At 40.8% G+C, this 24,656-nt stretch overlaps 1 protein-coding gene across 2 annotated transcripts in view; it reads right to left on the reverse strand.

Annotated features, from left to right (window-relative positions):
- Positions 1-339: 339 nt before the first annotated feature.
- The window catches only part of nhsa (Nance-Horan syndrome a (congenital cataracts and dental anomalies)), a 136,181-nt gene continuing 111,864 nt past the window's right edge, over positions 340-24,656 (reverse strand). The window contains exons 3-9 of one of the 2 annotated variants that reach the window (XM_041791198.1): positions 23,778-23,908; positions 22,393-22,455; positions 17,954-18,146; positions 14,963-15,094; positions 10,202-12,931; positions 8,919-9,042; positions 340-7,190 (exon numbers count right to left, since the gene is read on the reverse strand). In XM_041791198.1, the coding sequence (XP_041647132.1) occupies positions 6,563-7,190; positions 8,919-9,042; positions 10,202-12,931; positions 14,963-15,094; positions 17,954-18,146; positions 22,393-22,455; positions 23,778-23,908 (4,001 nt within the window). In that variant the 3' untranslated portion in view covers positions 340-6,562. Of the gene's footprint in view, positions 7,191-8,918; positions 9,043-10,201; positions 12,932-14,962; positions 15,095-17,953; positions 18,147-18,635; positions 18,913-22,392; positions 22,456-23,777; positions 23,909-24,656 lie in introns of those variants that run through there. The other variant, XM_041791199.1, reaches the window with a different exon arrangement.

Below are 24,656 nucleotides of genomic sequence, written 5' to 3' on the forward strand. Positions count from 1 at the left end.
TAAAAGTGGTTTATAGTGGCAATAATGGCTCAACAGAGGCAACAATAGGTAGAAAGTGGCAAGAATTGGTTTCGAAGTGGCAAAGCAGGCAGAAAAAAGTGGTGGACAAGGGTCAAAAATTGACAAAAACTTGTTAAATTATGCAAAATTTTTGTAAAGTGGCAAATGTGTAATTTAAAATAATATTCTTAGTTTTTTAAGGCATTTGGAGACCCCCCCCCAATGTCTTGCGACCCCCAAGTTGAGAACCAGTGCTCCACAGTAACATCTATAAAATATTAATAAAAAAACAGAAAACCAGACAAATAAACCCAAAGAGTAATTTCCAAAGCAGTCACATTTATTTGTCTTTTTTATACACAGACGCTAAGCAGCCTTTGTGCTAGCTTTAATAGGATTTACTATGGGATCTCCACAACTCTTACTAAAAAATAAATACAAGACAAAGTGTTCCACAGCTCAAAAATATACAAAGGTTTGAAATTAATGTAAACTTTGAAAACATTTTTTGTTCTTTACATAAGAAACAATTCAACAAAAGTTATCATATTTACACATTTGTACAAAAAAAATACAAAGTTGATGCCTACAGTACACAGAGGAGTATCTGAACCATGAAATGCATGTAGTACCACACATGAAATCATCTATAGTGTTGGTTTAATGTTTTCAAAAAGGTTTCAGTCAAGTATATGGGGAGAGAAAACAGCCACTAATGTTTTTCTTTTAGCCTTTGGCAGAAACATCTAGTTCACTCTTTCAGTGAGAAAATCATCGAAGGAAAGTCAAACAGCTCGATGTAAAAAGGTGTATAAATATCTCCAGGTACAGCAAGAGACTCGTGAAACTTCACAAACATCACTTTATCAGTGCAAAAAACAAAAATAACCCAAAAGAAAAAGGGTGGAATGAAGGTTCACAGACGAAATAAACTTGTTGTGTACCCTGTTATGTGACATTAGTACGGAGTCTCGTTAAGGCCAAAATTAAGTGGATATTTACAGTGTACCAACAGGAAAATATGGCTGCAAAGACTCATGATGGTTGAGCTCTATCACTGCAATAAAAACCATGTTTAATATCACTCTGGGGTAATAAAACACCTCCAAACGATTGAGTAGCTTATTACTGTTGAAGCCATTAATGACAGTATTTATTTGCATTCATGTTTGTCTCTGCACCCAGTGTCTGAGATAAGATTTAAATCCTCTCTTATAAGCAAAATATGTATCTGATAGAATATCATTATTGTTAATAATACCAGCATTTTATTGCATAATTATGTTTTAGTTTAGGTTATCTGAGGGTGTAAGGGAGCATGTAAAGTTCATCTTTGTTAGCTATAAAAATAAATATATTTAGGATTGTGTAACACAGAAAATATAAACTGTATAAACCATGGCAGTATATTCTTTTAAAGGGGAGTAGAATAGTCAAGCATTTTGGTACAAAACCAGTCCAAATGTCACTTCCCAAAATCCAGATCTACTTTTCATCACCTGCCTCTAAATGTAATCCTGCAAAGTTTAAACAAACCAGAAAAATCTCACAAACACAGGAACATTTCTGCTGCGGCTGCTTCCACACTTATTGTCTCTTTTGTAAGCACAGAGTAAAAATAAGGCATGTTAAATCCTCCCAAACACTTTCCACTTGCCTTTTTCAACAATTCATAAACACACCAAGTCAGCAAACCAGAAATGACCATTACAACCAGAGCCAGACCGATACTGGATGTTTAAGGCTGATATTGGTTTTAGAAGGGATTAAATGCACAGATTAATGTCTGAATGTGTTCACTAAAATGAGCCGTATCTGAGTTGGGTTGTTTTCACATTAGGGACGACTGTTTCATACTGTCAGGTCAGGTCAGGTACGGAAGCGTATGCTGGTTCAGCACATTGCCCTGTAAACCTTGGTCCTTTACTGCTCTGGCCTCCTGATAGACATCCTCCAGGCCTGCACTAGGCTCAAGCCCCGTCTCTCCAGGTATCCTCCCAGCTAACACCTCGGTCACCCCAAGTGTCTGGATCAGCAGTATGCGATGAGCTGTATCAGGCCTTGGAAAGCGTGCAAGGTGAAAGTGAGTGCAGCTGCTGTTCCTGTTTCAGAGACTTGACCCCATTAAGCTCTACTGGGCATATCAGCATTAGACACATGGTCTTGCCAATGATACCCAACGATGCCACCAAAGAAAAGCTGTTACAAAGGAGTCCAGTCAGCACCTCTGGTCATCAGTCAACCTCCAGGCCTCGGAGGATTAAGACTGGAAGGTCCAAGGACTGAAAGATGCATGCTTAGGTACCGGGAACGCCAAACTGTCTTACTCAGTAAACTGGTTACAGAAGTTGCTAACACAGCTAAAAAGTGGTTGGTGTCCTTTGTCTCCTTAAACTACATCACATGTAAACACCTATGAGAAAAGATCTATGCAAGGGTAGCACTCCTCACACGACGGTGGCAGGGCAAAGTCCTTGGGAACATCGCTGCCTGCACAACAAATGTCAATCAGGTAGGTCATACATTGCTGGTCCCGCAAAGATGTCGTCAACCAATTCTCAGCTATTTAGGCTTAACTTGAGACAGTCTCCCTTGGTCGGCGCCTGGAATGTGACTTCCCTCTTCCTCACTGATCTACTTCCTCATCAGCAACAGCATTTTGATGCAGGCTTCATATATACACAGCCTGATACAGCAGGTTGCCATGTGCACATAGATCACAAATCGCAACATGGCAACCACTCACATGGACATTTGTTTAAACTGTGTGTAGACAGTGCACTCCATCTTGCTACCATGGAGGGCTCCCCTTGAATCATTTTTGAAATGCCACCAGCAACCCTATTTTTAACTCCACATCTACTGTGCGCTCAGGGGATGAAATGGGTCTGTGCTGCCCTGATACAATGATATTTGAAGAGACAGCAGATGTCTAGAATTACATATACAGCCTGACTCATTGGTGAGTACCCCTCTACTTACAGTGTTCATCTCCAGTGGACCATGCTTGATTACCCTCAAATCCCACATACTCTGTCCACTTAGCAATCTGAATGTGAAGCGCACACCAGAGCAAATCGCTCTCTCTCAGTCTTCAATCAATCTTTTAAATTCCGTAGAACATGCTCCGGTACATCTCTGATGCATGCAAAAAGCACCACTCTAATCTGCTCTCTGATATGTCTGTTAAATTTATTTTCAGCAGAGCCAGCTGCCAAAACACATCAATCCACATGGAACAAATCAACCCAAATAGGAATGGGAATGCTCAAGGCATCAGGTAAACTCCAAAACACACAATGCACAGACTCCTGATGGTAAATCTTGTCACTTTATCTACACTATGTCTCATCCTGTGCTCTAGGCACTACACGGTGCCAGATCCACTCACCCTATTTGATGGCTATGTCCGGCCCATGCATACGAAACACAAGAAAATCCTCCTGGTGTCCTCCATCAGTGGGTCACAGAGGTTATATGATGCAACAGACCGAGAGAGTCTCATTTTAGAGATGGAGAACCTTGTGTGGTCTTGCAATTCCTGCATGGGCTTGGGCCCGGTGTCCTTGTACGCTCGTGTTCAAACTGATTAAATGAACCACACTTTGAAATCAAGTTTCCCAAGGTCCTGACCTTAGTCCCTATTGTGAAACCATCCTCACTATTCACTGATTTTGCATTGAATTATTCATTTAATTTTACTGCAGTTTGACGCTTGAGCTGCTGTCAGTGCTACAAAGATTGTAAACCATGGAGTCTTAGCACCCTCTAATGGACAAACTACATAATGGCACCATATCCAAATCACCCTATTGTTTTTATATGTTGAATTTTGAAATGAAATGTCTTAAATAATATACACAGATGATACAGCCCTATTTGTAAAAGTCCCATAACAGCTGAAACATCAGTCTGGCTCTAATTATAATGTCTTTTAAAAAAATACATGACCTCCTTGTTCTTCTACATCTCCCTTTTTCGCAACCTCAAACTTTATTTTTGCACTTTTTCATCTCCCATGTTTAACACCTGCTCACGTCTCGTCTCCCAAGATTGTCAGGTTAGTCATTTCAGCTCTCATATTATTGCATGAGAATATTAGAAAGTTAGCTACCTCTGGATTAATTTACAGCATGCTTTTATAAAGGGTAGAGTCAAATATACAAAAGTCTACATGAATCGGTGCTTTGAGGCTTCACATTTGTTTCCACTGCTTGTTTCTCACACAGTGTTTGTCCTGATGAGAGTTCTTCTCAGTTGGCTTTAAGAAATGTAAAAATGGAGTCTTGTTGCATAGGTATTCACAGAATACAAACGACTCGTCCCACTTGTTTTGCTTTTTTACAGGTTACTGATTAAAAAAAACTCAAACTGTAAAGATCTGAGGATAATTCTGAAAGAATAAAAGTTAAGCAGGCTAAAGGAGTCACATACGGTCTTTTGTTTACAACTTTACAATAAGGTTCTCCAAAATTAGCGGTTATTCAGTAAACAATGAGGAATTAACAAACTAATTCCCTATCTACATGGTAATTAGTTATTAGAAGTCGTTTCTCCATTTTTGCCATTTTTTGTGGACCTTATTGTAAAGCGTCCCAGCCTCTTTCTATGTGTCATAAACTTTTACATCAGCTGAATTTATTAGTGATTTTTATTAGCAAAAGATGTAAGCTATTTTGTTCCCTGTTTACACTGCTAGCTCTTTATTTCATAAAAATATTCTATAACACATTGTGTGAATAAAACTTTTTTGAACTCAGGTAAAAAAAGAAAACTTTAAAAATTCACTGAATAACCAAAGAAAACGGCTATAAAAGTCAGCCACAAATATTACATCTATATGGAGTCATGGTGTATTATTAATAAAGAATAAATCTGTAAAAAATGATTTAAAGCAAAAAAGTACTGGCTAAGTCATCAAAAGAAGTGGAATAAATTTTTCAACTTATTTTAGCATTTAAAAAAAGTAGTTAATAGTAATATATTGATTTATTTCACATGCACATAAGTCTTTTTGTGTATGTTTACCTTTGTTGCATTATTATTATTACTATTATCAAAATATTAATAATTATTGTTAAATTAGAGATGCACCAGTGGATCCGAATGATCATTATCAGCCAATACTTATTAATAATAAATGTAATACATGTTTAACCTTGCAGAGCAGATGGATTTGCATCTGTCATCAGGCATTTCCATCTTGAAAAGCTCCTATCCAAACCTAGGTTTGGACCAATCAGCGTCATTTGAGGACAACAAGGCAGCAATGGGCAGGGTTTAGTTGTACTGATAGCAATGACCTCTGCTAATGTGTAGCAATTAACTTGGATGTAGTGACAGATTCATCCACATTCTTTATGAAATGAAGAACAAGAACCACACTGAAAGCTTCAGTCCTTCTGCTAACCATGCTTTGGCATGAGTTTGTGTGAGTTACAGGGCAGGGGGTTGTAGTGTAGTCGGTATAGCTGCTGGTGGAGCGATTAGCTTGGATGTAGCCACAGCGGCAGTTTCATCAGAATCTGACCACATTTCTCCATGAAAACTAGAACATAGAGCCACAAAAGCTTTTCAAGATGGAAAAGATGTTTCCATGCTTCTCCCGCCTTCATCATGTGTTCAGGATTAAAGCTTGTTAGCTAGCTTTGGTAGCTTAGCTGTAATGCAAAATGACTTTTAGGCAATGGTAAATAACGCCTGACAATATGTTAACACTTGTAAAAGACATGGAGATTTAAGTTTGATGGATTGCTTAAAAAAATACTGTTGTTTGGGGTTGAAATTGTTTTCAAGCAATATAAAATATTTGCATTACTTGAAAAATGTGCTTGAATAAAGGTCTTAGATATGCTGCCAATTTTTATTGAACTATTTTCACCGTTAGCCTTTTGACTGGGCTTGCAGATTTTTTTTTTTTCGGTCTGTTACAAAATTCTTTGTTGATTCCCATCAATAAGGATGTGATGAAGAAATCATCAAGTTGTATTAGTCTATTTTCCTTGCAGAAGGTTTCTTGTTAAAGCATGTTGTTGACTGAATAAGGATGCTCCTTTTAACAGGTTACACTGCTCCCTATAGGAGGTCCTAGTACACTACAAAGCCAAGTAGACGGACTGACTGTTAAATCAGCTCCTTAATCAAAGCATAAAATATGACTGGCCAAGAAGAGAGAAAAAAAAAACCCTGATCAGGGCATCACAGCTTAAACAAAATGTTAGAAAACCTATAAAATGTATTAAGAATTGAATAAAAACTTTGTACAGTGAATAAATCAATATATACTTGAAAAATATATAAAATTAATCAACGATTAAAGGTTTAAACTTTTTTTTAATGTTAAAATAGTCTTTATGAATCCTTATAACTCAACCTATTCCTTCATACATTTGTCTTATATTGAAATATTAAATTTTTATTTTACAGATTTATTCTTTGTTTTATTCAGATTTCTTTCTCTTCCCGTTATGGTATCTGTAGTCAAATTCTCATATATATAATAAATCACTCTGGTCCATTTGTTTGATCTGTAAACTAGAATCATTTCGTACCACTTTCATTTCTACGTGGAGCCTTGTGACGATCGGTCGTCATGAGGACTCCCGTCTGAGTTCTCCGTCTCGCCCTCAGAAATCGCCTGCATCGGGGCTGAAAACACCCGTCCCCTCATGCCGTAGCGGCTGCTGTTTGCAGGCGGAGGGATCCTTGAGCGACCCTGTCTGGATGCTGCAGATGTGAGGAAAGATTTCGAGGAGAAGCCTTCGGTGTTGGCTTTGGGGTATGGGCTGCAGACCTGATCAGCTCCTGATGGTTGCTGCAGCTGTAGAGGGGAGGTGGGGTCTTCGGTCAGTCTCTGTGACTCTATGGAGGAATCTACTGGAGATTTAGGAGTGACGGGGCTCTTGAGGATCTCTGTGGCTGACATGCGGTAACTTGAGTCCGAGCGGCTGCCCTTTTTGAGCAGCAGCAGTTTAAACTCCTCGTTGGAGGTGCTGGATTTTTTAGCATTCCTGTAGATGGAGCCGGTGGCCCTCTGTGGGCCTGGGGGGGTCACAGCAGTGGAGGGTGACTGTACGGAGACAGGGGAGCTCACGGCACTGCTGGGCGGTGTGTTACTCGATGCAGCACCGAGTCGACTCCTCACTCCTAACTCAGTAGAGTCTTTCCTGCCCAACACTTTCCTTTTAGACCTGAACAAACAGAAATATGGTTAAGATTTACAGCAGAGGTGGGAAAAAGGAGATGACTACTGCACTTAAGCAAATGTACAGTTACTCTAGTTAAAATTTACTCAAGTAAAAGTAAAAGTACACATCTGTAAATCTAGTCAAGTAACAGTATTTACTGCCCTACTGAGGACTCGCCTTATAAGGACAAAGCCAAGAGTCAGCCTTAACAGTAATACATACCGATGAAAAATATGCTCTAGGCCAGTGGTTCTCAACTGACAGGTTGGGACCCAAAAGTGGGTCGTGGAGAAGTTTCAGTGGGTCGTGACTAGGTGTCTGAAAATAATTGGTGGCAAAATTCCTGAGGTCCTTATTGGACATGCACCCATGCCTTTCATTTTACACAGTTTTACTGTAAAATTATGAATTTAAATGTTTGACCAATATTTCAACATATTTATCTACTCTTCTTGCAATAAATGGCTACATTTCCCATGATCATGAAGTAATTTCACAAGTTCTCTGGAAAATTGGCAAAAATTGACATATCCTGATGAATGAAGAGGGTATAAAATTTGACAGTACTGTCCCTTTTCTTTTTATATCAGGTGTTTTGGTCAAATCATGCTCCAAATGGCAACTAATTCAAGTAACTAAACATGCATCGCTGAAAATCTTTTGAAAACTTGGATTGCGATCCATCGTAAGACAGACTGGTGGGTCCTGAGGCCGTACCAGCTGATAACTACTGCTCTAGGCATCCTTTAGATGCACCAAAAGTCACATGTGGAAACTAGCTCAGTGGATTACTTCACTCATGGAACAAATGTGTCTGACATCCAAAATAACGACAACCCCTCAGATACATGAATATCAAACACATCTAAAAACTGCCATAGGGCATGATGAGCGACTACGCCCATATATCTCCCTAGATTTAAAATGGCAGTGGGAGGAGCTTAGATCAATTGACTCTTTATAGAGTTGAGCTAACACTGGTAGATCAACACTGTGAAATAAATCCAAACTGAAGACCAGTACATTCAGAATGGAGTTAAAATTACACCATGGGAGTTAAAATCAACTCTGAGATGTTTGACCTTGAAACATCAACCCTCCAGTTTATACTGTTATAGGATGTGAAATGAAATTGTTCTCTCACTGTGTGCTACAGTGCAGTTAACAGAGGGGGGGAAAGAATAACAGTGTTGTACTCAAGCAAAGTATAGTTACTTTGGTTAAAACTAACTTGAGTAGAAGTTACAGTACTGATTTTTAAATGTACATTTAAAAAAAATTTACCCCCCCAAAAAACTAATCATAGTCTGTAATTGTAATAAGTTACTTTCCTGAGAAGCACCCCCAAAGCATGATGCTGCCACCACCATGCTTCACAGTGGGAATGGTGTGTTTGTGGTGATGTGTGGTCTCTAGTGTCAGTCTTGTCTGATGGCGAAAAAGCTCAATTTTGGTCTCATCAGACCAAAGAACTTTCCTCCACTTGACCATGGAATCTCCCACATTCCTTCTGGTGAATCCTAGTCCAGATTTATGGAGTTTTCTTCAACTGTGGATTTGTCTTTCCCGCTCTCCCATAAAGCTTTGACTGGGCAACAATTGTTGTATGTAAGTGCTGATTTCAAAATGTACTCAAAAAGTAATTTGAGTTAATGTTATTAGATACTTTCCACCCCTGATTAACAGTAACTGTAAAAAGAACAAAAAATAGCTGCTGCTGGTTCTTCTTACCTGTGGATCATAGCAAACAGATCCTCAGTGGTCCTGGTTTTAGTGGGTGACAGAAACACACTGTCGTCCTCTTGCCTAGAGTCATCACTCGCTGGAGACGTTGTGATATCACTGTGTGAAGAATCTGTCAAAGAAATCAGATAACATTTGAACTGACTGTAGCATACAGTAACTGTAGATACAGAGTTATACTTAAGCCTTGATTCTGTGCAGCCTAAAACAATTATTACAAATCCTTTTTTAAGTCATTCACTCACCATGTTTGTAAGTTAATTAGTCATAACATTAGCTAATACTTTGCAAAAGAACAAAGTCTATACTGTGTTCAATAACACTCCTTCTGCAGTTCCCTCTATGCAAACACAGCTTTGGCAGATGGCTGTTGAACATGAGTGATGAAGGAAGATTTTCCTTGCTACTGTAACGTTGCTAAACGTCGCTTCATGCTGTTCTCATAGAGGAATCATGTTGGATCTTTATAAATAATGTTAAAGAGCATGGTCTAGGCCTACCTTATTTCTAGAACATCTCATGATAACACTGGTCATAAATTATTACTAGGAGTTTACAGGTTTGCAGACACGTGACTACTGTAACAGGCGTTGCCCTGCACACAAACAGTGGTTTTAATGCATACAAACTGCTTGATGCCTATATGGCCAGCAAATAGTTTGGCTGAACATTACCCATTAATGCATGACACCTGGTGTGAATGGTCTATATAGCTTAAAAGCTAGTATAGAGAAACAAAGGGGGATTTATGTCACAGAAGTGGGGATCAGTGAATATCTTTTTTAAACTTAAGTGCTCCTGGAAGAGTTCTTGGAAAAGCCCTGGGTGCTAACTTAAGCTTGCTTTGCAGAGACGTTATCGTTTGATCACTAAATGAGATTTCACTGTGAGAAGTTGCATTTTCCTTCCACTCAAACACCAAATTTCTCTTCTCACCTAGGCCAAATACTTTTGAAGAATATTCTGAGTTTTTTTCATGAATTTGTAGCCTTTCCAGCCAAGCATTTTTATGTGAAAGTTAAAAATATGCATTAAAAAATGTTGGATGAAAACCCCACTACTGTGTGCTAGAGGAATAATCTTTTTACCATGGTAATGGATTATGCTCTCAAATCCTCATTCTGTTTGGGAGGCAACCAAAAGCAATTAGAAGAGCTTATCTGTGAGCTTGTATAGCAGCCTTTCTTTAAAGAATCTTAAACTGACAATCTCCCTCCAACATTTAATCTTTGGAGAGAAAACGAGAAGGTAGTGATGACCACACCGCCTACCTTTACTCTGCTCCTCTGACTCTGCAGCCGACTCCTCCCTCTCCTCCTGAGAAGCACCTTCTGCTGAAACACCTGAGGACTCAAAATCCACCGCCGCGCTGCTCTCATCACTGATCGAACTCTCCTGCAGCAACTCTGATTGGCTGTCAGTCTCAGGCACTTTATCCAGACTGTTGGTTGAACTGTGCTGGACAGAGAGAGCAGGCCGACACTCTTCTCCTTCATTCTCAATCCTCAGCTCGGGCTGCAAGCTGCAAACTTGCATTTCTCCTGAATCTGTCTCCTCTTCATGACTCCTTGCCTCCTTGAGGATGTCTGAAGACGGCTCTTCCTGCAGTCTGAATGCTGTCTGACTTTCTAAAAGAGCCTCACTCTCCTTTATTGTATCACTCTGACATGCTGCTTCTCCATTGGTGAGCTCTTCATTTGAGGTAAACACAGATTCATATGAGCCCTTTGGCGGCGTATGATGATGGTTTAACAGATGATTCTTGAGCTCTAAGGATTTACTACATGATCTTGTAGGACATATGAGTCTATTTTTGTCCTCTTGACTTCCTTCATGTTCTCTGCTGATGGATCTGAGCTGTACTGAGTTCAGCACTGAAGGTGTGATGGATATGGGGTGGGCGTGAAACACTTCAGTGCTCTGTGCTGCTATAGGTTTGTCTGTTAGTGCAGCTTTTTGGTGAAGAATTTGAATCTGTTTTGTGTGAGCTGCGGCCTTGTTTCCCACACTTTGAAGGGCACTTAAATCAAGGTGGGAGGGGGGGATTATGGGCAGCTCCAGGTCTCTTTTTGAGGCCTTAGATTGCAGTGACAGTGTGGAAAGAGATGACTTCCTCTCTGGGACCTTGGGCTTCCTCTTCCCACTGGATGGCGACAGCGGTCCAGGGAAGAAGGCGGAGGGGAAGGATGAGGTTGGGGTTTCTGATTGGCTCGAGTAGCCGCTGGATGGGCTCGCCAGGCCTGCCAGCTTCTCTGGAGACGTCAGCTTGAAGTCTCCCTCCACAGATGGGAGTGACGGGGTGGTGGCTCTGGAGCCGGACTGTGATGTCTGAGACTCAGAGCTCTCCTGCGACTTGATGCACTCGATTACAGTCGTACCTGTCGCTGTGCTGGAGTTGGATAAAGATCTATACGGGTCGCTGGATTTTAGATCATTCAGGAGCCACAGATCTGCATAGTCTGACTGTACAACCCCTTCATCTTTGAATGAATGAGCGTCCGTAGAGCTAAACACACCTAAATCTGGCAGGTCAGTTGAGCCTTCCACCCCCCACACCATAAGGGGCTCTCTGACATGTGGAGAGTTTTCTAGACGATTCTGAGAGCCGGACAGTAGCAGCTGCAGGTTCCTCTCCTTGGAAGACAGAGGCCCCTGCTGCCCACATGAAATCTTTGGTTCTTTCTTATCGGGTATGTTTCCCTCACTGCATATTTTTCTTAAGGATGAGCTCCTCTTAGGCGGACATGGCTTCACCTTTGGTTTACGTAGCGAGAGGCAGCGTCTGCCCAGAGTCATGTCTGACAGGCTGCAGTCAGAGCCAGGTGCTGCATAGTTATATGTGAAGCTTTTGCTGCCTTTCAGACCGCAGTCAAAGTGCATGGAGGTGTAGTAGCCTTCAGTGTCAACAGAGTAGTGTGAGACCGTGTCAGCTTTCTCTGATGGAGGTTTGTCAGAGTAGCTGCTCTCACATGTGGCCATGCTGGTGTAGCTCGGACATCCTAAGCTGCTCTCTGCCTCCCTGCTCGGCTCAGGACTGAAGTCCTGTGAGCGTGAAGGCTCTGAGTAACTCCACTCGCCTTCAATGGGAGTAGCACTCCCGCCTGCTTCTTCTAAAATGTCCATAGCTGTGGAGGAGAAGGAGCCAGCCCGCTGAGTCCGCAGACCTGGGTAGTGGTCCAGCATGAAGCTGGTGTGGTCTTCGTGGTTGTTGTTGGCAGCATTTAGAGAAAGCTCTGAGTCACAGTGAGAGGAGCCCGTTAAAGGTGGGGAGGCAGCAGGAGGGATGGTTTCTGAAGTCTGTGAGGGGCAGGTGGAGCTGCTGCCACTCCAGTTCCCACTTGAAGACTGGTGGTCATCTTTGTGGTCCATCTGACCTCCCAGCATCACTCCGGCGGCAGAGACAGAGTGGACGGGGCTGCTGAAGGTGTCCGAGCTGGACGAGATCTCGCAGCTACCCATGTCAGTCTTCCTGGGCAGCTGTGAGCGGGTTCTCTCCATCCAGCCCCGCTCCGGACTCTCTGACAGCTGTTTGTACTTCAGACCCAGCGTGTGCTCGGTCATGGCCTGGTCATCCGTGCTCTCCTCCTCATCCTTCAGGATCAGCTCCCCGTGACTTGGCATGAAGTCTTCAGCATCAAACGGGGAAAGTTCAGCCTCATCCTCACTGTCCTGGTGTCCGTTATCAATAACTCTGTTCGAGTCCCGAGGCAGACTCCTGGAGCGCAGGCGGGCGCCCACACTGGCGCTGAACATTGCTTCACTGCCGTCTGGCAGACAGGAGATGTTTCCTGCAGAGTGAGACAGAGACAGAGAGACTCCCTGTCCTCTCTGAGCTCTGATCCTCCTACGAGACGGCGCTCCTGAGATCAGAAAGTCCTCAGTCTGACAGCCGGAGTCTCTGGTGCTGAGATGGCTGGACAGCTCGTCGTTGGAAGGAGTGATGTCAGGACTCGTGTGGACAATCACAGTGCGTTCTCTGGAACCGGGGGAGTCATCAGAGTCTGAGAGGAGAAAAACACAAGAGCTGTAAGATTGACATGACTAAATCAGATGAACTGTAGGAGTTAGCTGGCTGATGCACTGCAGCAGGGGCTAATCCCAACAAATGCTCAACAGGAAGCATGAATAGAAATTATAGTCTTTGCCAAGGGGAATCACAGTATTTCTCCAACAAACAAGCCTTTACAGTGCAACATAAGCAAACAATAAGATGGGACCTCTAACTTAGTGGAAAACTTCACTCATAATGTAATAATGTAATTGTGTCTCACATTAAAACCATTAATCCAATAGAAACATGAGCAGAGGAACCCCAGCAGGGATCGCAGTACAACAAGCAAACACAACTTAATGCATATAAACACGCTGCACAAGGGCATGATGGGAAACTCTGCCCACACATTAGCCCCAGAATTGAAATGTCAATAACTGCTAGAGCTTAGATCATTCGAAATCTGGATGTGTGGGCAGAGTTTCCCATCATGCCCTTGATGTCAGGGGAACCTTGACACTGTCTATATAACATGTTTTTTAATAATTATTAGAAACTAAATGTATTGCGCCAAGTTTTTGAGATTATAAAGTCATATATTTACAAGAAAGTAAACTCAGAATTAAAAAGGTGCTCATTTATGAGACAAAAAAAAAAAAAAAATTCTGAGTAAAAAAGTCTTAAATTTTGAAATTAGAAAATCAAAATCAATTCTTTATTATTGTTTTGTCTAGAGTGGCTCTACTAGACTGGCGTTATAATGGAAGATTTTTAAATAGATGTTTTTCAAGAACAAGTGTATGTAGGCCTATTATGTTGGTCTTTTGTCAATGAAATCTATTGGCTTGGCTTTTCTTAGATACGAAGAGGGTGGGGCTGAGGAAAAAAGGTTGGAACTGCTGGTTTAGAGGTTAGATTTACTGCCTGAGATCAGCCTGAAGCTGGGTCAGGCCAGGATTCCTGCCCATCCCCTTGGGCCCACGCCACACTGAGGGCAAGGGGAGTCAAATATGTCCTCCCAGATACAGCAGCATAATCATATCTTGCTTTAGATTTTTAAATATGATCTATTTATATGGTAATAACCTAAGTGGTGCAGAATTACCAACAGTTGGAGGAAAAGGAAACAAATATTTCAGTTGTTCCTCTGCTCTCTGTGCATTCAGTGCACAGTGATGTCAGTGAGCCCGCTCCTCATCCTCACTGCTATATATAAGCACTAAATAGGCCAGGTCTGCAAGACAGGTGCCTGTGCTGTGCTCATTTAGACCTCATCTGAACAGATCATTTGACCAGTAGTTTAAACAGAGATAAAATATCAGGTTTAAATCAGGTTGGGCCCACAGATAAGGTTAATGGGCAAACCTGGACTCAAAGAGAACAGGATCATGTAGGGTCTGATCTAAGCTCTAGCCTAGTTAAACTGGCAGTTAGCCACTTATTTTTTTTTTTGCCATCTTGTGGACTTTATTATAGAAAACTAAAAGAGAAAAAAAAACAGCAGTACAATACTTTCTCTTTTGTTCAATTTACACCCAAAACAATCTTACATGTCAAGGGAAAGCAGCTAAATCATTACAAAAAGCTGAAACCATCTAAAAATGCTTGAAAAAGAAATCAAACTATAATTGGATTTATAAAATGTCAATTCTCCTGGTAAGCTAATTAATTACAGCCATAAAGCAGACCTTTAAACCCTTTAAGGAGCCTTTATAGAGCTGTATATAAATCCTTACAGGCGTTAATCTTAAAACTTTTTCTGCATTTGATTCTCCTTTTCTCTTTCTTCTCCTATCCCGTCATCTTCTACTTCTGTCCGGCTAATAAAAGCATAAAATGCCCCCAAAATATCCTGAATCAGAACAGAGTTGGACCAAAAATATTCCTCCTTTCATCAGTGATGTCTCTTGTATTCTCGCAGACATATTTTAAAGCTTTTCTTCAGCAGTACAGCAGGTTTTTAACACTCAAAACTGACTGCTAACAAAACTAGAAAAAATTTTAGCAGTAAATCTGAAGCTGCCATGAAGAAGTTACATACCTAAGTCCTGCTGCACCTGTCTGGGAATGCCAGCGACCGTCCTCCTTCTCCTCAGCTTCCTCCTCCTCTGCAGCACCGACTGCGAGTGGACGAGCGAGCAGCGCACACTAGCGTCTCTGTCAAAGCCAACTCCTGAAACAGAGAGAGGGGACATGTGAGGAATCATTGTTTGGAGGCAGCAGCAGTGATTCCTTCTCTAACTCTCACGCTATCTCTTACAACACGTTAGATATGTTCAATGAAAAGAGCAGAGAGGAGGGGACAGACTGTTACACAAACTGGGATTAAATCTGTGGAGATAATACTGGAGTTTAATACTTGATGTAATGTCTAAGCTGTCAGATTATGAAAGACAAAACATTTAAAGAGGTTAACGTTACTTGACCCTGGCACAAAACAAAGTAGGCCTGCTGATGGATTTAAAAAACAAATAAAAATCTGTCTGTGTTTGTTTGTTTCCTGCTTGTTTTCCTGTCCTTCCCCCTCCCCATATGTTATGACTATCATGTGATTTCAGGTCAGGCCTTTCAGCACCATAGCAATCCCCAGACTTTGCTTACAATGTACATTTTTCCTCCTGAACTGTCTCTGACTCAGCCGGTGCTGGCCTCAAACTCCTCTTTAGAGTCAGGCTGGAGTAAATAACATCATGTCGGCCTTTTCAACTCTTTGGACTGGAATCATTAGCATTCGTGTCACATCGTCTGGCCTCAGAATCACATGCACAAAGCGCTAAAGCATGAGAAAGAAAATTAACGCGGGACACAAAGCATGACTTGCACATTGAGATTGATTCCCTTGGGCAACATTTGAGCCTTTGATGGTTAAAAGCGTCAATAATTCACCGAAAGATTTTTGAATTTCTTGCAAATATTTTTTTTAACTACACAACAGTTTTACAGTGTTAATGAAGAGACCAGCATGTGCAGATTAAAGACGTATTGTTACTTATTTCAACAGCGAAAAGTTTTGAAAGAATTGCTTTGAAATTGCGAAATAGATTCTTGCACCTTAACAGCAGAAATGGAACTAGAAATCTGTTTTTAAATTCATTTTCAGAGTATTTTCATGTGTTTAAAAAGAAATGATGTATAATTATAGAAAAGAAGAGCTTTTTAATTATTATTTTAGATATTAACCATTATGAGATATGTTTATTGACTAATTTATTTCATTTGTTTTCTGTTTTTCAAAGTAGTCAGTATGCTAAAGTGTTGAGAATTTTAATGAATATAATATAAACAGCGTTATCCCTTAGTTAACTAATGGTTAATTCCACTCAGGCCTTGTCCAATCCTTTATACAGGTTACAGTGCCTATAAAATGTATTCACCCTCCTTCAAGTCAGTATTTAGTAGAGTCACCTTTCAAAGCAATCACAGCACTGAGTCTGTGTGGATAGGCCTCAATCAGACTGACACTAAACTTTTACTCCATTCTTCCATGCAAAACTGCTCAAGCCCAAGTCAGGTTGCACAGGGATCAGGTGTGAACAACCCATTTCAACTGCAGTCACAAATTCTCTGCTAGACTGAAGTCTGGGCTTGATTTGGCCACTCCAGAACATTCATGCTGTCTTTAAACCATTTCTGTGTAGCTTTCGCTGTGTGCTTTGGATCACTGTCTTGCTGGAACATAAATCTCCAAAGCTGGAGTCCTTTTGCAGACTGAATAAGATTGTCCTCCAGGATTTTCATATATTTGCAGCATTAATTTTACCTTCTACCTTTACAAGCCTTCCAGGGTCAACTGCCAAAAAGCATCCCCACAGCAGGATGCTGCCACCACCGTGGGGATGTTGTATTTGTGGTGCTGTGTAGTGTTTAGTGTCTTGTCTGATGGCCAAAAAGCACCATAGGCTCATCAGACCAAAAAACATTCATTCACTTGACTACGAAGTCTCTCACATGACTTTTGGTGAACTTTAGTCTAGATTTGATCTGGGCTTTCTTCAACAGTGTTTTTTTTCTTTGCCAGTCTCCCATACAGCCTTGACTGGTGGAGAACCTGGGCAACAGTTGCTGTATGCAGAGTCTCTCCCATCTCAGTTGCTGAAGCTTGTAACTCCTGTGTGCTTCTTGCACGGTCACTCAGTTTGTGAGGATGGCCTGATCTAGGCAGATTTACACATGTGCCATATTCCTTCCATTTCTTGATGATGGGTTTAACTGAACTCCAGGGATGTTCAGTGCCTCGTAAATATTTCTATTCATCCCCTGACTTGTACTTTTCAATAACCTTTCCCATGAGTTGCATGGAGTGTTCTTTTGTCTTCATAGTGTAATGGTTGCCAGGAATGCTGATTAACCGGTGACTGGACCATCCAGACACAATTTGTCTTCACACTATTCACTTGAGACACATTTACTGCACTCAGGAGATCCCCATTTCATTAACTGTGAGCTACTAGCACCAGTTGGCTGGACCTCTGTTGAAGTAGGTCAGACATTTAAACGGGGTGAATATTTGTTTTTTTATTGACATTATTTTGTAGAGATGTTTTTTTTTAAACGTCAAATAACATTGACCATGATTTATTAATAAAATCAATAAAAGGGTAAAACATCCAAGGAGGTGAATACGTTTCATAGGCATTGGATTTGATAAAACACTTTCTTCTTCTTTTGTTATAGCAGTTATTGAGCCACCTCTTTGCTGTTAAAGCAGGGCTATAACCAGGTGCTGGTAAACATAACTGGAAAGATCAGATAGTAGTTGCATGCAATTTTTTTTTTTCTTTTGTGCTTTGCAGACACATGTTTAACCCTTTGTGTTGAGCTAAGCTAAAGCTAAGCTAGGCTAACTGGCTGTAAAGTAAACACAGACATGAAAGTAGAGCAGAGTTTCTCATCTAACTGTGAAAAAGAAACTTTTTATGTCCAAAGATGTCCAACTTCCTTTAAGCCAATGAGAGAGAATGACAGAAAAGAGCTTTTAGAGATCTTTGAAAAACAAACAGATTGAGACTTGAAACATGATGTTTTAATTTACCGGTCACGTTAATGGGGATGATGCATGAGTTGATGACTTGTGAGCTGCTTTTCATTCTCTCCTCGGGGGTGGGCAGCGGCAGAGCTTTAGACCAGTTAGTCTGCTTGTCCAGGGTGGAGGGGATGTTAGGGATGGGAAACTTAGACCGGTGACCTAGAGCCACCCCGTCAGTGTCGGGGTCAAGGGGAGCAGCCTGCAACAGATGGATATTTGCATGGTTAGGTTGCTGAGGTTAGCTGGCATTACATGAGAGAAAAAAATGGTGTGTCAGAGTTAGAAATGATCAAACTCAGCTCGAGGAAGAGGAGGACTTAAGTTGGGGATTACTCTTGTTGTATTGTCAAAGTGTTTATCTGGAGAGGAGCTGAGGGCTTCATGTAGAGATTAGGGACTTATTAAAGTGCTGCAAAGACTGCTTACTGTCGGGGTAAGAGGCAAATCAATACACATCCACTTCCAGGAGCTGAGCGTCCAACAAGAGATGGCAAAAAAAAAGCATGCTTCAGAATCAGAAAGCACAAGAAGAACTCAGAATCTACTCATGCAAGAGGATTAAAAGGATTTTAAAGCAGAAAATGGAATAAAGAGTTCCTATTTCAGACTGTTACCAAGCTTGCAAAAATGCCGTGCTATTAAAAAGTCTGGCACACACTGAACAGCACATGTCAACATAAATACTAACTTTTCATTCAACCTCCTCTGCAACAAGGTGACAAACTTTGCAAACATTTCCAGTCGCTGCACGCCAATTTGGAAACTCTTCCCTCATGCCCCGAGTATCTGCGGCACTCGAAGTGACTCTCCTGCATAATAACAAGTCTCCGGAAATATTTGAGAGGAAATACTTCACGGCAGCATTCCTGCGACTGAAAGGCAGCTTCTGAATCAATCAGAGCTCAGTCCTCCTCTCTCAATCCTCCAAAACTCCAGCGTCTTTTTCCAGACTCTAAAACAGCACGTCCCGTGTTTCCAATACCTCCATCGTTAATGAATTTAGCCTCTTACCTTGAGATTCCTACAGAGACACACATGTGAAACCGAGAGTGATTCTCAGGATGAACTGGTTCTCATCTCCACAGCCCGACAACCTCCCACCCACCCCCCATTAAAACCAGAGCCTTTGTCCTCTCTGTTCCCAGCAGACCAATGAGACCTTCACAAAAACCCCCGGCCACAAAAGAAGCCGGTTTCCTGGGAAACTTCTCCCAACTTGACGAGGAGGAGAAATCAAAAGGGGAGCGTTTACAGCTGATTTGTTTGGAGGACAGAGAGGCAGCTCGAGAGGGAGGATGAGAGAGATGAGTGGACAGGAAAAAGGAGTGGCATGAGGAGTGTTTGTCCACGTTTTCTTTCTCACAGCGGGCATCGAGTATATACTTGGTGAGAAAACAGAAAAACACGAGGCTGTCAGCTCTTTCTGGGATGGGTGCAGTGAGGAAACCACAGCACAGAGGGATCATGGGTAATCACAGACGCAAGTTCTCAAAAATGGACCCTATAATTAGAGAAATCCTGGCTAGTGGGAGGCTCTGACTGCAGCCGTCACACTCACATTCCTCAAATACTGCACGCTCAAGGCTCCAGTCTGCACGTGAACTACAGCAACAGCTGTTTGAAGATGTCAGCGCAGGATATTTAGGTGTCAATGACAAATCATCAACTTTAAGAAATTCTCTTAGTTAATCACAATTTCTCACATTTTTGAAGACATATCTTTTTACTCCATGATGTCTTAAAACTTGCTTTTATTTTGGAAGAAAATAAGGGACCTCAGGTTGATGAAAATGAACAACTTTAACTTAATAAAGGAGAGTGAAGGAAAATGGCAAAAGCTTTAGGTGAAATGTTTGGTAACACAAGGTGCAGATTAATTTTGATGCATTTTTAAACACAGAAAGTAAATCTGCTACCAGTAAAAACAGTGACAACCTGAGACCCTGCATGTACAGATAAGGACATTACATTTTAAACAGCATAGACAGAATTTATTCCTTTAAAATTTTCAAGACAAATCTTCAAGTTTCCATAGAGGTTTAAATTATCTGCTTGGCATGTTGCCTTGAATTGCTTTGAAATTTTCAAAGATTTTGGGGATATATTTGTATATTTTGGAGTGTTTGATTTTAAGCATTTATTAATTTTGCAGCAGCAGGAGTTGCTTTGAAATTTTAAGGAGGCTTCATGGAAATCTGAAGGAATCTTTAAGAAATATGTGGGAATTTAACTGATTTTTTGAGGGAAATATCCTTTAAAAATTTCCTCAGTTTTCAGATATTTTAGGGAATTTGTTTTTATGTTTAGTGGAGGTTTTCCAAGGAATTTCGGGAGAATATATTTCTGCATTGTTGGGAATTTAATTGAAATTTTAGGGGGAAGTATCCTTTGAAATTTCCTGAGTTTTCAGATATTTTAGGGAATGTGTTTGAATGTGTAGGAGAGTTTTGTTGGAGTTTTTAAAAACAGTTTGCCAAGGAATTTTGGGGCAATATAGTATTTATGCATTTTTGGGAATTTTCTAGAATTTTGGGTGGACATTTCTTTGATATTCTAGGGAATTTGTTTGAATTTTGTTCAGGAATGTTATAAAATATCTGGTATTTTTTTCTTTAAATCAGTTCTTTTCAGAAAGTCCAACTGAAATGTTTGGGGAATTTTTTTGAAATGTGGGAAGCTTATAGAATAAAAAACATGTTTTTTATTTATCGAATTTTTTCAAGTCCTTTTGGAGGTATTTTTTATGTTTGCAAATCTCTAATGATTTTAAAATAAATGTTCCCAGACCTTCAGAATTCCTGGTGGAAATTTTCTTCACACTTGGCCTCAACAAGCTCTTTTGGTCTGTCATCAGAATGATGAAAACACCATACATCGATAAATGACTGATCTCTGAATTTTGTAGTTTTCCCTCTGAAAACAATTCCCAGAGAAAAATATATTTTTGTCTTGTGTTGTACAGTAAAATTAGCCTATTTTCCTTACATGTAGACAACATTTTTGGTGGAAACTACTATTACTACTTCAAAGCAAGGACTGGTGTTTTATACTCATGTCCCATCTTTCTGAAATAAGTGGGAAAAACTAAAACTGCATACCAAACAAAGCAAGGTCTCAGGAGGATAAAGAGACATGCTACTTAAATTTGCCCACATATATCCACTGATAATGTCTTGTTTGAACTGAAGACTCTCAACAAAAGCTGCACTCCACAGTAAACCAGGGACTCCCCAGAGTGGGGTCCGTGACCTCTAGGGGGCTCAGCAAGGCCACATATAATCAATGCACACTGTTACGCACTGCTAGCTAAGCATGGCAAAATCTGTGAGAGGACTTACAGGTAAATAAATGTCGGGCTAGCATAAATCTAGAGCAGACATCACAACTACTGAAACTAAGACAAGAAAATTAGGGATGCACATTCTTATTGGCATGATGTCAGAATATATGAAAAATTTGGCTGAGAAAAATCAGCGCCACCCTTTTTTCCTTTTGCCTCATCCTACCAGCGCGAGAAAGTTTTTCTGTGTATTTTGATACACAGTCGTGTGTGTAAGTTTTAAGCATACAGGGCACTAGGATTCATCGCGGGGCCCAACGTGCCCCGACCCAGGGCTGGAGGGGGTTGGGGGTTGTGGCCAGAGTCAACCTTGACATACATTGACACACGTTTGTCGCTTGGCAGTCAAGGTCATCTCGACATAACCTCCTTTTACCCTAGGTAACACACCCGGAGACTGCCAGTGGAAGTTTTCAGGCCCTTAGGACATCCGCAGCACAACCAGGGGCTCTTAATAACCCCACTTCCCACATGAACCACTTACTTCTGTACCCTTGGCCATGATGACTTGTCACATCCACCCCTTATCCAGCCCTAAAAGTGTGAACTTTGTTTTTTATCCAAGAGATTATTTCCCCATTTTAAGCATGCCTTAAAGTTCTGCACAGCACTGTATATGCTGATATGAATGGTGAGGAGCAGATGACTTGGAAATATTTCCAGGGGAAAAGTCTGGCAACAACTTCAGTAAACCATCTTTTGGGTTCATTGATGAACTTCACATAATGAGGGAGAAAAGCTGTTAAAAGTGGCCTTCATAGTTCATACTGTAAACTCTTTACAGCATTAACCAGAAAGCCACTTTTAACAGCTTTTCTCCCTCATTATGTGAAATTCATACATAAAAGAGGCGTTTACTTCAAACCTTAATTATCACATCGCAATAAATGCTTTAAAGCTGACAGCCCAGGTTAGCCATACTTGTTCCAGTCTGGTCGTACCAGAATGCTGAAACTACAAGCTGTATTTCAGTCGTTGTGCATGCATTTAAACAGTTTTCATCATGTTAATGAGAAGAAGTCAAACAGGTAAGGAGATGTAGATAAGGAGTTAGAAGGAGCACACAGGAGCCAGGAGGAGGGACGGAGGGAGGAGGAACCACTACCTTTCTGCTCCAGGGAGAGAAGCGGCAACATTCGGTGGGGGAGGAGGAGCGGGTGGATTCAAACTAAAATACAGGACAAAAAAACAAAAAACAGGACAAGATACAAATGACAGGAATGAACAGGGAGGTACACAACTTAAACATGATGGAAAAACACAATACATGATGAGGAGGGGTATTTCAGCTGCTTAACCTACTGGATGATTTATGCAACATTTATGCAGACACTGATGAAATACACATAAATTCACCAACAACATTGTTCTGCATGGATTATATACATTTTTTTTTTTTTACCTCTGTTTGTGCTAACTGAGTTGTTGCATCACTACAAAATCTCTCTGGCTGCTTGGAGGAATAGAAAGGAGCATTTTACTTCAACAGTTCCGACATATTTTAATGACATTAAAGGAAATTTAATATGGCTGTCTTAGGAAACCATGTGACTGCACTTTAGTACGTACTGCCAAACTTACATTAATAAAACCTCAACAGTGATGACCTGATATGAAACTCTCTTACTGTGGCTTGGTATCCTTACATGTGAGGGTGCTGTAGATAAGACTGAATGGGAGTGAATTAGCCACAAGCTAAGAGGCTAGCAGAGCCTTTTAAAAGCTTTTCTCCCTCATTTTGTCACAAACATACATTTAAAGGACACAGTGGTATACTATTTGGTTTACAAACCCTGTTAGGATTCTGTTAATATTGAGATTACAACTCAATTCAAATTCCAAAAAAGTCATGATATGTCATCCGTGGCCTGTTTTGTGAACAATGGGAACCTTCCTTTTTTCCATTGTGCTTTAAGGATATTAAAAAGACAGAAGTGGTACCAAATGAGGAGTCTTTTTTGGAGCTGCAAGACCAGCTCTTTTTACAGAGCTGAGAAAAATAATCCAGATCTCTTGAAAAAACAAGCCAGAAATCCCATCATCCTGAGCTGGACAGACAATGATAAAGCCATGCTATTTGTTAAATATCTCAGATCAGGTCAGTTGATGGGGTGGTCTTGAATACGTGCCAGTATGTGTTGCATATTCAGTCAAGATAAAGTCATCCTAGACCACCTCAGTATGCAGTCTGAGCTATCAGATATGTCATATCATATCGGTACGTACTGAAGTGCAGCCACACAAAGCAGCAAGGATTACAGCTTGGTATCTGAATGCCAAAAATGGATCTAAATCCCTGTTGATGCATTGCATAAAAGAGTATTAAAGTCTGTGTTCATTGGTTCATACTTGTACCAAACAATACAACAGTAGGAAAGAAATCATTTCCTGAGCTGAAGTGAAAATAAAATCATATAATAAATACTTATAAATAAAGAGCAATAAGTAGATTATTAGATGTAACTGAACATATAAAATAAGGGGTCTCACTGTTGTCAGGTTGCTGCCTCTCTTGTCTAACCCCTGGATGTTTGGGGAGGGGTACATGGGCATGGGGGGTAACGCTGAGATCGAGATGGTGACTCTTCGCTCTCTGCTGTCCGCTCGTCTCCTCTGATGATCTAAAACAAAGATGTGTAAATAATTAACCAGAAACTTTGTATAATATCAGCGTGTACTATTGCCACATAAATATTCAAGAGCAGATGTTCACTTAAAGAATTATTAAGAGTTTTCATGTCCAAAAGAGAAGAAGATTTGATTTTTTAAGCAAATGGGGGATGAGCAGATATATGAAGACATTCAGATCAGGATTTTGTCATGGAGAGGCCCTGATATTTAAGTGCTTTGGGTAAGATGCCAAACTTCCAAACTTCCACAAAGTTTACTGTCATTTAAGCCTCACTCCACAAATATGGAGGCTCCTGATATCTGTGTAGTTAATTTGAAACATGACTCTGATTCCTCACCTGCCCTATGGATGGCACTTTCACTGACCTGTCCTATGCCTGCTCTTATTCCCTCCTCCTCTTCATCATCACCATACTATGCCTGTCTGTCCTGTCCCTGGCTGCTGTTCAGCCTCATCATGAGTGGCCGGTCTCTGACCCACCATGATGGAAAATGTTGGTCAGTTTCACACATTTTTCACAGACTGGGTCAACACTTTTGCACTTTTAAATGCTTAGAATTTCAGCACCACCTGTTTACTTTATTTCTCTATTTGTGGAGTTTTAATTTGAATGCACTGGAAAAAATAGAAACTTGGTGACCACTGGCCAGTTTGTCCTGGAAATGGTCAGCAACGAGTGACCAAATCAAGGTTTAGGGCAGGGCAAACACCAGTCTGGAGTAAAACCACTTTTCTTT

This window comes from Cheilinus undulatus, linkage group 7 (genome assembly GCF_018320785.1).
Source record: "Cheilinus undulatus linkage group 7, ASM1832078v1, whole genome shotgun sequence".
Classification (NCBI taxonomy): Eukaryota; Metazoa; Chordata; class Actinopteri; order Labriformes; family Labridae; genus Cheilinus; species Cheilinus undulatus.